Below are 13432 nucleotides of genomic sequence, written 5' to 3' on the forward strand. Positions count from 1 at the left end.
CTTATCTGTTATCTACTGTGTGTCTTGTGCTTGAATGGCTGCCCCCATGGCTACACAGCAGCTTATTTATATAAACTATAGTAGTATTTATCAGTTATCTACTTTGTATCCTGTGCTTGAATGGCTGCCCCCATGGCTACACAGCAGCTTGTTTATATAAACGATAGTAGTACTTATCTGTTATCTACTGTGTGTCTTGTGCTTGAATGGCTGCCCCCATGGCTACACAGCAGCTTATTTATATAAACTATAGTAGTATTTATCAGTTATCTACTTTGTATCCTGTGCTTGAATGGCTGCCCCCATGGCTACACAGCAGCTTGTTTATATAAACTATAGTAGTACTTATCTGTTATCTACTGTGTGTCCTGTGCTTGAATGGCTGCCCCCATGGCTACACAGCAGCTTGTTTATATAAACTATAGTAGTACTTATCTGTTATCTACTGTGTATCCTGTGCTTGAATGGCTGCCCCCATGGCTACACAGCAGCTTGTTTATAAAAACTATAGTAGTGTTTCTGAAGCAAACACACCAGTTTTACCAGTGCAAGGTATTACTTTGAAAACACTTTAATTTTTTGATGCTACTCTTCCGTTAAGAATATCAGCAGCACCCTAGGTGAGCCAGTCTGGGTGCTCTGCTGTTCATGGGTTACAGTGAATTTGTTTGCTACCCTGAACTTAAATGGTAGATGCAGTAATATAACCTTCATACAAACCAAACAGCCTAGCAAAAATATTTGGTTGCTATGGGTTACTAGACCGGGGCAGACTTTGCCCATGTGACTAGATAAGCTCTCTCAAATTCAAGTTCCACATGAGTAGCTCATCGTTGCTTTCATTTCAGATTTCACAGATATTTCAAGAGTGGACACCCCCACACAATTCATTTTTAATTTCCCAGAACTCATTGTAAGCCTGGAATCTAGTTTGACCCCATTGATCAGACTGGACAGTACAGGCATGGGACCTGTTATCCAGAATGCTCGGGACCTGGTGTTTTCTGGATAATGGTTCTTTCCGCAATGTGGGTCTTCATACCTTAAGTACCACCAGAAAGTAATTTAAACATTTAATAAACCCAATAGGCTGGGTTTGCTTCCCATAATCATTAATTATATTTTAGTTTTGATCAAGTACAAAGAAAATCAGTTTTACAAATTTGGATAAAATGGAGTCTATGAGAGTCAGCCTTCCTGTAATTCAGAGCTTTTCTGGATAACAAGTTTCCGGATCTTATATCCAGGGTCAGACTGGGGGCCGGGGCCCACTGGGGTTACTACTCCAGGGCCCCCCTCCTACTCACGACGCTGCATTTGTGCGCATGCATGTGATGCTGCTTTTGTTCGCATGCGATGAACACCAAGTACGCACGCAATGTTTTTGCCGCAACATCCCAACTAAGGGAGGTTGCGGCATTAAGATCTGGATTGGCGGGGCCCACAAGAACCATGGGCCAACCAGGTTTTTTACCGGTATCCCGCCGGCCCAGTCGGACCCGCTTATACCTGTAGTTGACTCCGCTGAAAATTCATTTGATGTACAGTATCTCCATGGCTTCACACATATGATCTATTTACAACCTAGACTTGCAGGCCAGCCTGGGTCTAAAGGATCCTTTACACTAATGGGATACAATGGAATTATAAAAATATAATCTATTACATTAGCCAAATGGTGCCCTTCCTGGATAGTTATGATGAGTAGACGTATAAAAGGTTCAGACCGGGCACCGTCTGTGGCCTTCACTGCTAGTTTGCTTTAGAGAGGATTATAAGATGGGTCAGTAATGTCCTACAGGTTGTATTTATATATAGAGATCTCTCCTAGCATAAAATGTCCTTCCAAAGTTTTGGGTTTGGCAGAGCTTTTTCTTCAGAGAAGGGGAAATCACCCTGTTTGCATATAAATGTTAATGTGCCAAAAGCATATGAAGTGCCAAGCAAGAACACATTGTAACTCAGCCTTTGTTTATGTCTATCTGCAAATTTGGCTGTTGGATATGGACAAAAAATGTTTAAAAGAAACAGGATAACCCATTGTTGTCTGGGAGAAGATCTAAGAAGGAACCACGGGAACAGATATAAATGAAGAGAATAAAGGGTATTTAGGCGTAGAAATACTAAAGAAATAGTTACTATATCGCACATTGGCAGGTCAACACAAACTGGAGAAATGGACAAGGCTATTATTTACCATAAGACCAACCTGCGTAGTCACACCTGCCCTTTGTACACTGTATATGTGCTGAGATTGGAAACAAATCATCTCAACAGAATCTTCTCTATTCACTGAACCGTCAACAATAATGGGAGGAATATTCTCTAATATGGCAAAATGACTCACAAGGAATCTTTGGGCGACTTTGGAAAACAAAGCACAAAGCGAGTGCCATCCTGCCAGCGATTTAGTTTCTAGTCAGCGGGAAGGCTTTTCGGGGAAATTAGTCGCCCGAAAAAGAGGCGATTTGTCGCAGGGCAACTAAATCTCCCCGAATCTTAGCAATAGTCATATTGCCCTAGGGGAGTGTTTGCTGGGATTAGGGTGCGCAACAAAATAAGTGTATCAGGCGTTTAGTATATGGTTAGAGTTCATTTAAATCCATGTATATTGGTATGCTTCTTTTTGGCACTGCTTGTGCATCTTTTTTTTACATATCCCAATTGAAAGAGCTTTTATAAAATGGGGGTATTTTTTATACATATATATATATATATACTTACTAAATGGGATGTAGTTCTTTTCTCAAGTTTGGGACCTTTATCTTTTTACAATACCTAAACCCTGCCTTTCCTATCTCCTCCTCTCCCTCAGTAGGTTTCCCGGATGATGTTGGACCCCTGGCAGGGATAAGGAGAAAGCGGACCCTGCGGTTGCAGGGGGGTCCATGAGTGTAGAGGGCACAGTAAGGTCCTAATTAATGAGCATTTTTAATATATCTTGGTAGAATAGGTCAACTTACCAATATTTTGGGGCCTTAAATTGAATTATGCAAAAAGATGGAAAGGCAGCACTCCGATAAAAAGAAGAAGATGTTTTATTGAAACAGGTCACAAACCAACATCACCTGATGCATTTCGGGAGCAACTCCCTTAGGAGTTGCTTCCGAAATTCGTCAGGTGATGTTGGATATTGGTCAGGTGATGTTGGATATATTTTGGTTTTCATTCTTTGTATGTGCTTTTTGAGTTATTTAGGATCTACTTTATACAGCAGTTCTCCAGTTTGAAATGTCAGCAGTCTGGTTGCTTGGGTCCAAATTACTTTAGCAACCATGCATTGATTTGAAAGAGAGACTGGAATATTTATAGGAGAGATCCTGAATAGAAAGATGAGTAATACAAATTGGCAATAGCAATAAGCGTGTAGCTTTACTTTGTAACCGCTTCCTTGGCCTTTAAGAAAAATATGATGATCTTTGTTAGGGGGAGAAGTAGCCTGATGGTGATTGGCTGTCATTAACCAACCAATCGTTTTTAAGCCAGACTTCACTTGGCTCTAAGAGGCTGCTACATCCCTATAAGTGATTGGTTTCCCAGGACAAATTCAGAGGAGATCTAGTAACCCACAGCAGCCAATCAGCAGGAAGCTTTTAATGGTCACTTTTTCAAAACAAATATATCTTTGATTGTAGTGAGATACCAGTTCTGCCGCAAATTTATACTCTGTGATCCCAGCAGAGCTACATTCATAAACGACTATTTCTTACATTATGCAATGTCTGTACATTGGGATCATGGCCGTTCACTCCTTCTGTAAAGGGTTACAGTAAAAAATATTGGAAGGATAGAGCATAGAATGATGGCATATCAGCTCCGATAAATGGTTCTTCCATAATGCAGCAATAATGGGATTTTATGACTGTTTCCCTTTATGATATATTGAATTATGTGTTTTCAGCAAGTTCCACTGGAACATCAGTTCCTGCTGAGGAACTGGACTGGACACATCAATAATATCATATTCTTGCAGAGCTTTTAGTCCCGTATGCAGAGGGATTGTGTATCCATCCCACAGAGGTTCCACTGAGATTCAGAATAAATAGATCAGAACAAGGTTACAGGGGGCAGAAAGCTGGAAATGATTCACACAACAAGCAGATATATTGCTTGAAATCCAAATATTATTCTGTAAGGTTACAATTCTGTATTACTTTATGCCTATAAATTGTTTCCCTGGTGGGGGCAGGATCAGAGTTGGATTTATTCTATAGCACATTGAATTACTCAACATCATTGGGAAATTGTGGCCCCAAAATGTGCACGAGTACCCCCAAGCCCCACCAGAAGTCTCAGGGCCTGTCTCAGCCTTTAGTACTCCTGTAGTACAGCAGGGAACGAAGAAAGAACTTGGCTGCACACATAAAAAATTGAATCTGTGCCAGTTTGTAATTAGTTTACTTTACTTAATTGTGTTCGGTAGATGAGCAGGATGCAAGGGCAGACTGGAAGATAAATAGGATGGTACCTAAATAGAATGATTAAACCCTGTGCCGTTGGGATGTACTCAAGCATTCACCGTAGACTGGCATCTGAAGAAGGGAAATCATGGGAAAACACGTTGCATTGTGGTTAAAAAAAATGGCAATTGCAAAAAAATTGTACTTTGCTCACTCCATTTGAGGCATAAATGATTCAGAGCCTCCCTACTGAACACATTTGCAGCACTTTTTCTCCCAGCACTTTTATGTTTATGGTGGGGTTGTTGGTGAAAACAGACATGCATATATTCTAATGCTGCAAATAAATCTGCAGGGACAAATGGCACTGTAAAGCTGGCCATAGATGTAAAGATTTTTAAAAGATCTTTCCGTTATTGTGAGACCACGATTATCTTGAAACGATCGTTTAAATGAACGATTTGTCCATTACCATTTCAAGCGATGTTGTCTAGTTGAAGCCAGGAAAACTGAGGGGAGCTGCCTGCTTGGCCCTGCAAACATAGGTAGATTTCACTGTGACCGATGGAAATTTTTTAACCCGGCCGATCAATTTTCTGACAGATGTCAGACCAAAAATCGTAAGATGAACGATCGTTCGGTTCACGATAATTTGATGGATTGGTCGGATTTCACTAAAATCGGTTGTTCACCAAAGAAAAATCTTTGCGTCTATGGGGACCTTAAAGGGATACTGTCATTTCTCAAAAGAGCAAACAGATTTTTTATATTCAATTTTGAAATCTGACATGGGGCTAGACATTTTGTCAATTTCCCAGCTGCCCCTGGTCATGTGACTTTGCCTGCACTTTAGGAGAGAAATGCTTTCTGGCAGGCTGCTGTTTTTCCTTCTCAATGTAACTGAATGTGTCTCAGTGGGACATGGGTTTTTACTATTGAGTGTTGTTCTTAGATCTACCAGGCAGCTGTTATCTTGTGTTAGGGAGCTGCTATCTGGTTACCTTCCCATTGTTCTTTTGCTTGGCTGCTGGGGGGGAAAAGGGAGGGGGGCGATATCATTCCAACTTGCAGTACAGCAGTAAAGAGTGATTGATGTTTATCAGAGCACAAGTCATATGACTTGGGGCAGCTGGGAAATTGACAATATGTCTAGTCCCATGTCAGATTTCAAAATTGAATTCTGTTGAAATGGATTTCAGTGCAGAATTCTACTGGAGCAGCACTATTAACTGATTCATTTTGAAAAAAAAAATTTTTTCCCATGACAGTATCCCTTTAACTCTGATGGTGACCCAGCTCTTCTCAGCTCTTTTTAGTGCATCCCTGACCGTATCAATGCTGAAACCCATATTTCTTTATGGCATGTGTCAGTTTCTTTTTTCCAGTTCCATTTATACAAAATGTGTGTGTTTTTCAGCCAAGAAGATAAGAACCCCATCACAGTGAGGGATAACAATGAAAATGTGCCTGTCAGAGAAGCAGATCAGGTACTGTATATATGTCTAACTATCTATAATTTGGGAGGCACATTTATGAAAGGTCGATTTTCAAATTCATGTGAGTTTTAAAAACTCCCCTAAACTCCCATAAATTCGACCATGTAAATGTATTAAAAAAAATCGAATCGGATGAATGGAATTTACCCAAAAACCAGAATCGAATTTGAATCGAAATTGATTTGAATTTTAAAACTCAATTTGAGTTTTTTCTCTGAAAAAAACTTGAATGTCAGGAAGGCTTCAAACAACTCAAAAATGATCCCTCGACCTCTCCGATGGACTTAAACAGCAATTTGTCAGATTTTAGGTGGCAAATAGTCAAATTTGAGTACTTTAAGTATGATAAATCTCGAAAATCGAATTGGAATTTTTAAAAAAACTCACATCAAATTTGAATAACTCCCTAGTCGAATATGACAGTTTTGACCATACAAAAAACTTGATAAATCTGCCCCTTATGTTATTGGTTGGTGTTTATGCCCATTGCTCTCTCTCTCTCTCTCTCTCTCTCTCTCTCTCTCTCTTTCTCTCTCTCTCTCTCTCTCTCTCTCTCTCTCTCTCTCTCTCTCTCTCTCTCTCTCTCTCTCTCTCTCTCTCTCTCTCTCTCTCAATGTTGGCTCTCCAGAGTCCCTCTGGGCATGTGGACTGAGGCAGTTCAAGGAGCCCCACCCAAAAGGGCAGCTTTTTGGTGGGGGTCCCAAGGGCAGAAGTTTCTTGATCCTTGATAAAGCTCCAAGGTGTAGAACTCTGATCCAGTGATACAAAGTTGTATATGCCAACACTTCCCACAAATGGTAAATAATGTCATTCCTTCGCAGTAAAGGCAAGGTGTGGGATACATCCGTTCAATTACATCACATGGGGAAACAATACGTCTGACCTGAGTTAACACAGACCTGGCATGGTTCCAGGAAGATGGTGCCCTTTAACCTGAAGTGAATCAGCTCTCCTTCCAGAGAATCACCACCCATGCACCATATTGTCCAGACTGAGAATTTCCCCCTAGGCAAGACAGGACCTTTAAAAAAAATAGTTCCTGCTGAATTATAAATCCATGCATAAATCCACTGTACATTAATATCTTGTAGGAATATTCCCTCCTGTCCAGACTCCATTTCCCACAGCGACTTACAAGCTTTTGTGGTTCTCTTAATCAAAGAATATTCAAGGTGCTGCAGGAACGGGAGTCTTGGCTGGGTTGGGGGATGAATATTGCAAAAATGTTTCATTGGTGCATGAAGTCAGGACCATCAGTGCAAGGAGTGGCAAAACACAGAGAGAAGCTGCTTTTAATAGTGATTCGATTTGGGTTTATAACTCCTTTAATTTTTTTTTTATAATGATTGACTGCTAAATTGCTCAGATTAATTCCCCCTGCAGCATACCAAATAATAAGTGAATATTTCCTTTTAGATCTCATGTATTTATAAAATTACAAATGTTAAAATTAAGGTTCAGTAACTCACTAGCGTTACATACATTATAGAGGGCCACAATGGACAACTTAGTTGACACAGAGCCCAAGGTTAAGAAAACACAAGGCTAGTGTGATGGATTTCTGATGGATACACAGACAAATTCTGAATTATTTTCAGAGTCAAATCCAAGTTTATAGTTTGAAGAAGTGTCCAGTTTAGAAGACCCAATACTCATATATTATATCTGATTACTTTTTAGAATATTTCAAAAACGGAAGAGGAAAGCAGGATGGATTGGAACCATGATGGCAAATCTCCCATTCAGGAAAAGCAACCAAAGGAGAAGATCCTAGAGTTCTTTGGACAATTCTTCAGCTTTAGCTCAAAATCTCCAATGGCTAGTCCCAAGCAGACCCCAGGTAACCAAGATCATTGCAGGGAAAGCCAAGATGAACCATTTAAAAATAACCTGGAAGAAGAGTTTGTAACAGTGGAACAGTCGTTCCAGGAACCTGATGGGGTTGCTCAGGCCACAGAGGATAAACCTGCTAATAGAGAAATAGACCTTGGAACCAGTGACAGGAAGCAGAAAGAAGAAAATTCATCCCAAGAACTGAAGCCTAGTCCGACAGCTTCTCCAGTGTAAGTTCTATACAATCCTCAATATTGTTACTTCCAAGTTTAAAATTTTGAACTTCAGGAACCCAGTGTCGGATACTCTTGGTGGTGGCTGTCAAGCCAAAGTGGGAGCACAAAAAGGGATAATGCCCTTTGCTAGTTTTTGTTTATTCCAATATTATCATTTGTAAAATAAAGTTACCGAGGTCACATTGGCAATGAAAAACTAGGACTCTCGAAGTTGAATAATGGAATAATGGTCCAGATTATGGACCAGGTTGTAGCTGATAAAAATGCTAAGCAGACGTGTTCACATTTGGCCACTTGGTGCTGAGCAGCTCAGCACCCCACCCCCCACCTCTCCTTAATCTCAGTTCAACAATAAATCAATTTGCATGCAAAATAGAATATGCTATTATCCAACTGTACATATCAGCACATGTGATTTGGTCATATAAGTATGCACACCGTACAAACTGTCATATGTAAAGCTTTTTTTTTTACCTGGAAGTCTTGGTGAAATTTTAGTATTTCATAGTTTGCACTTGTACAGATGAACTCTCACTGTGATAAATAGCCTTCATCATGGATTTGGAGAAGTCAGCATTAAAAGATACTATTTTTATCTAAAGGGCAAGTGGATATATCTTGTACACCCAAGACCACTAAGTATAGCTGCAGTACTATGGGATGGAAAATGGGCAGGACCTACGATCCCATGGTATTCCCTCTACCTTATACATCTTTTAGAACACATGCAGGGGCAACAATGGAATGTGAATATGCTCTGTGGTTCGTTTTTACAATTTGTTAATTGAACAGAAATGGGAGAGAAGCCCCTGTTCATAAAATATAGAGCATTTGCTTTCAAGCAGGGCTGTAGTATAATACTGATTTCTTGGTGTACATTAATGACATATACTATAATGCTTTTGGGTTTGTGAGTGGATAAATTGCATGCCGAGAGCAGGTTTTATTTATTTCTACTTTTCTCTTGTGACCAGTTTATTTAGCAGATGAATACAAGTGGGGGTGAGTGCCTTCATTTGTGTATATATGTGCTGTAATAAAAGCAGACTTTGCCACTGCTTGGGTTTAGGTGGAGGACAGGAATGTCTATAACCCATAGGCCCTGACTGTCATGCATTGTGTTGGGCTAATGCAGTCTGCTCCCAATAGGATCTTTCCCATTGATTGTTGTAATCCACTGATTAAGCTGAACCACCATATCATGTGCAATTTTGTTATACACATTCATGACCAATATGCACTGACATCATCCTGAGAGTGAGGAAGTCCACCCATTGCATTTCCTGTGGTTCAATGACTTCAGATCTGTTGCCAGGAAGGTCATCAGATGCAATTTCCATTCCTGAGCTCCCACATATGGAATGCTAACCCAATAACTTGGTTGAAAATGTGAATCAGAGGCCCAACCCAAATACCGGCCATGTTGGTAATGTGGTTTGCCATTGGGGCACCACGTGAGAGGTAGAAAGGAAACAGTTGCACTGGCTATTGCTTTATAATTCTGCTGCCCTAGACTATTGTTACAAATGGGTCATCTTATTTTAGAAAAGTCTCATTCGTCGGTTTGTTAGGATATTGCATTCATTTGGGTGTAATATTATTTCATTGTTTGCATTGTGATTTAGGGTTGGAGGATATAATATTCATTGTGTTACTTGTTCAGATGACTTTCTTCCAGTGGGTGTGTAGATATGGATCCCTGCTGTGTGCACTGCAATTGTTCTCATTTCCTTTTGGAAGGAGAGGGGTGGCCATTAAACAGAATTTGTCTTTTACGATTCCAGAAAATGTTCTGGACTGTTAACTGGTTGAGTTATAGATGAGAGGCAACTATTTAATTTTGTAACCACAGGCAACATACATTTTGCTTAACCTGAACATAAAGTAAATAGAAACAGATATGGCACAGTGTATATGTGTATAGCTACAGTTTAGTCCAAACAAATCTAGTGTTACTCTGGAAACCTTATACTCAAGGACAAGCTGTCACTTAGTTTAGAAGTGGAGCTATTGGCTTCTCGTTCTTTTGTGCTCTAAAAAAGTGGCTCCCTGCTGTGCTGGGGGGCTTGGAGCAGTGTGTGTGTGTGTGGGGGGGTTAACCTGAAAGCCAGTAGAAAGATAGCTAGAAAGTGTACCTCCTAGTGCTCGTTGAACCTTATCGTCTGAGTGCATTCTGCTCCATGGGTGCTAGCCAGCCATGCCCTTACCAACTGCCATAGGGACCTGTGCCAGTTCTTCTTCAGGGCGCAACATTGTGGATTGCTCCAATTTTCTGAACTTTTTACCCTTCCTGGCAGGTAGTAAATGCTCCCTAGTGTAATTAAACCATAGTTCTGTTGGTAGAGCCTGCTGTGCACGTCTAACTGCTTTGGACATGGTATACTTTAGTATGAGTCGTCTTTGAAGGTTTTCATTTATCCAGGTCATGATATTCAGTATCTAGTAGTGATAAGTGTAAAGAAACTGGACTTGCGTTATTTTGGAAATGTTTCACCACTCACCTTCAGTTCAGTCAGGTCCGGGCCAAGGTATTTTGGCACCCTAGGCAAGGGCTTCAATCAGTGCCCCACCTGGTCCTGCATTATCATTTCTCACCTTACCATTCATATTGCAGCCAATCCCTCATATTGCCTCCAAATATGTACCTGTGCCAGCAGCAGCCAAAAATCCACAATATTGCCCCAAATATCTACTTGTGCCAGGAGGAGCCACAAATCCATCATATTGCCCCCAAATATGTATATGTGCCAGCAGCAGCCATATTTACATCATATTGACCCCAAATATGTTCTTGTGCCAGCAGGAGCCAAAAATACATCATATTGCCCCAAATATGTATCTGTGCCAGCAGCAGCCAAAAATCCATCCTATTACCCCTAATCATCTGTTAACCTGTGCCAGCAGCAGCCAAGATATTGCCCCCAAATATGTACCTGTGCCAGCAACTGCCAAGATGGAGGTGGGGTGCTTCTGCCCGCAGTATGAATAACGGGCAAGAGGAGGTTGCAGCAGGCAGATTATAAAATTGAAAAACTATTAAAGGCCAAGCAAATCAGAGTTTAAAAAAAGAAAATAAATTGCCCTTAAAAGTGTGTGCTCCCCCCCCATGATTGCGCCCTAGGCGGGCGCCTACTCTGCCTGGCCCTAGTTCTGACCCTGAGTTCAGTTTGAATATGGGTTACATATATATCTATACCTGTTCATCGATACATAAGGAATGTATATTTCAGCATCAATGTATCTTTAAACAAGGTTTAATTGACTGCTGCACCCACAGATCCACAGCAGAGCCAGGATGGACAGGGTGTTTTTTGTTCCTTTTAATCACTCTGTGAGCCGTACAGTATTCCCAGGTAACGCTAGAAATATTCAGTGGCTTAGAAAAATGATCATTCAACAAACAATACAAATGTAGGAAACCAAGCATGAGAACAAAGATATCACTTACACTTACAAGAAGCCGTAAATCTTATTGCAGAAGACAAATCTCCCAGGGAGAAAACTCCTTCGGCCTTTTGTGCAGCTGCTGCATTTAAAGGTACAATGCAAAGCTTTTTCTTAAAAATGTGTTAAAATGACATGTGATCTGTAGAAAATTGGCGAAGAATTGATTTTGGCCTGAACTTGGCATAGGAGGGCTGGAGACGCACCTCTTGTACTAAGAGCCAACAAGTTGATTTTGTTTTGAGTTTGTTCTCTGGAACTGGTGCTGTAATTGTGGCGTTTGAGAGGCTGGTAAGTGCAGTTAATTCAATGTGGAAGTGCTACAACCTTCTTAATTACTCTAGAGCTGGTGAAGGGCCCAAGGATCAGATCACAATGAAGAGAATACGTGACTATCGAGGACCCCGTGAACAAAACAATGTGGCCCTCAATCCTATGGGATTTTTAAATCTGCTGATCAATGTCTGGCCGACTTTCGGCCAGATCTCAATTGGGGAAGCCCATGTATGGGGAGCTCAATACTATATCTCCCCTTTAGTAGTAAAGTTTAATTTGGTCCTCCTAAAAAAGTTTCACCAAAACTTTCCGAATCTCTCCTGCTCCCCAAGTCTCTTTTGGAACACATTGGAGCAAATTCACTAAGCAGCGAAAATGCGCTAGCGACACCTTCGCCGCACTTCGCCAGGCGAAATTTCGCCAGGGCGCCGCTAATTCACTAAAATCCTAAATTGCGCTCAGGGAGGCGAACGGTAGTGAATTTGCGCAATCGTTAATTCGTCAAGCAAAGCGAAGTTACGCTAGCGATGCCTAATTTGTATACGGCGCCAAGTTAAACTTCAATGGACGTATATGTAGCCGCAAATACATTACACTACACAAGCCTGGGAAAGCTTCATAAAATAAAAAAGAGTTGTTATTTTGCCCTATACATGTGCCCATTGTATAGTTTGGTGCCATATGTTAGGAAATGTAGGGGGGAAGGAGGGTACCCCAAAAAAATTTACGATCTTTTTCAGCCTATCACCCTTAAATAAGGAAAAAACGCCAGCGTTTTTTGGGACTTAGAAAAAATTTCAACTATTTTTGAAGCAATCCCTATCTACTCTATTGCACTTCGCCTGGTCTGAGGTGGCGAAGGCAAATCTGGTGCAAGAGGTAACGTTCAGTAAAATGCGCAAGTAGTGAATTAGCGTAGTTACATTGACCCTTGCCAAAGCGCAACTTCGTCTGGCGTAAAGGTGCGAAGTAGTGCTAGAGTAGGTCCACTTTGCTAGCGAATTTACGCCAGCGCCCATTAGTAAATTGGCGAATTAACGAAATGACATGACGTTGGCTAACGTTAGGCGCTTCGTGCTTTAGTGAATTTGCCCCATTGTGTCTCAGAATAGCGGTCTCCTTTCACACATCCACCATGTCTCCTCAATCCTCAAAGACACAAAGGTAGAGAAAATTTGTGCAGTATCGCGATGTTAACCGTCAGATCCCTGCTAACTCTAGAGGGACTCCAAAATCCCCAAATCAATAAAAAGAAGTAAAATATGTTTGCGTCTCCTAAAAAATCTTCTAGTTACAATTGCACAAGATGTAAGCTGAAGTTCATTTGTTCCTGAACAGAATGCAAAATATATTAGAGTTCTTGGCAGCATGTAAGAGCCTAGACTTCCCGCAATACAAGACAAATAAATATTAGCTTAGGTGCATAATGAGTATTGTTCTGGGGTTTATTGCCATGCATCCTTTATTAATGTTGGTAATTTTCTGAAATCACAATTCATGGATATGATTTCATTAGGAAACCAGGCGTTCAGCCTTTCCAGGGATGAAGTTATAGGAGAGAGGTCCCAGGCAATGTAGGAAAGTTGTATCTCCATCTGAGAGGGAAATTGTGTCAATCTTATCTAATTGTTTTGTACTATTTCTCTATAGCTTATAGGATGTGTATTCCAATTGGTGACCATAGCCTCCATCCACTGTTTTAGGTCCCACCTATCAACAGAGTTTGGGATTTTGTGCCTTTATCTAG

At 40.8% G+C, this 13432-nt stretch overlaps 1 protein-coding gene across 2 annotated transcripts in view; it reads left to right on the forward strand.

Moving 5' to 3' along the window:
- The window catches only part of crybg3.S (crystallin beta-gamma domain containing 3 S homeolog), a 76588-nt gene that overhangs the window by 11231 nt on the left and 51925 nt on the right, over nt 1-13432 (forward strand). For both annotated transcript variants that reach the window (XM_018248853.2, XM_018248854.2), the window contains exons 2-3: nt 5818-5887; nt 7577-7959. In XM_018248853.2, the coding sequence (XP_018104342.1) occupies nt 5818-5887; nt 7577-7959 (453 nt within the window). The remainder of the gene's footprint in view (nt 1-5817; nt 5888-7576; nt 7960-13432) is intronic.

The sequence above is a fragment of the Xenopus laevis genome, chromosome 2S (assembly GCF_017654675.1).
Source record: "Xenopus laevis strain J_2021 chromosome 2S, Xenopus_laevis_v10.1, whole genome shotgun sequence".
NCBI lineage: Eukaryota > Metazoa > Chordata > Amphibia > Anura > Pipidae > Xenopus > Xenopus laevis.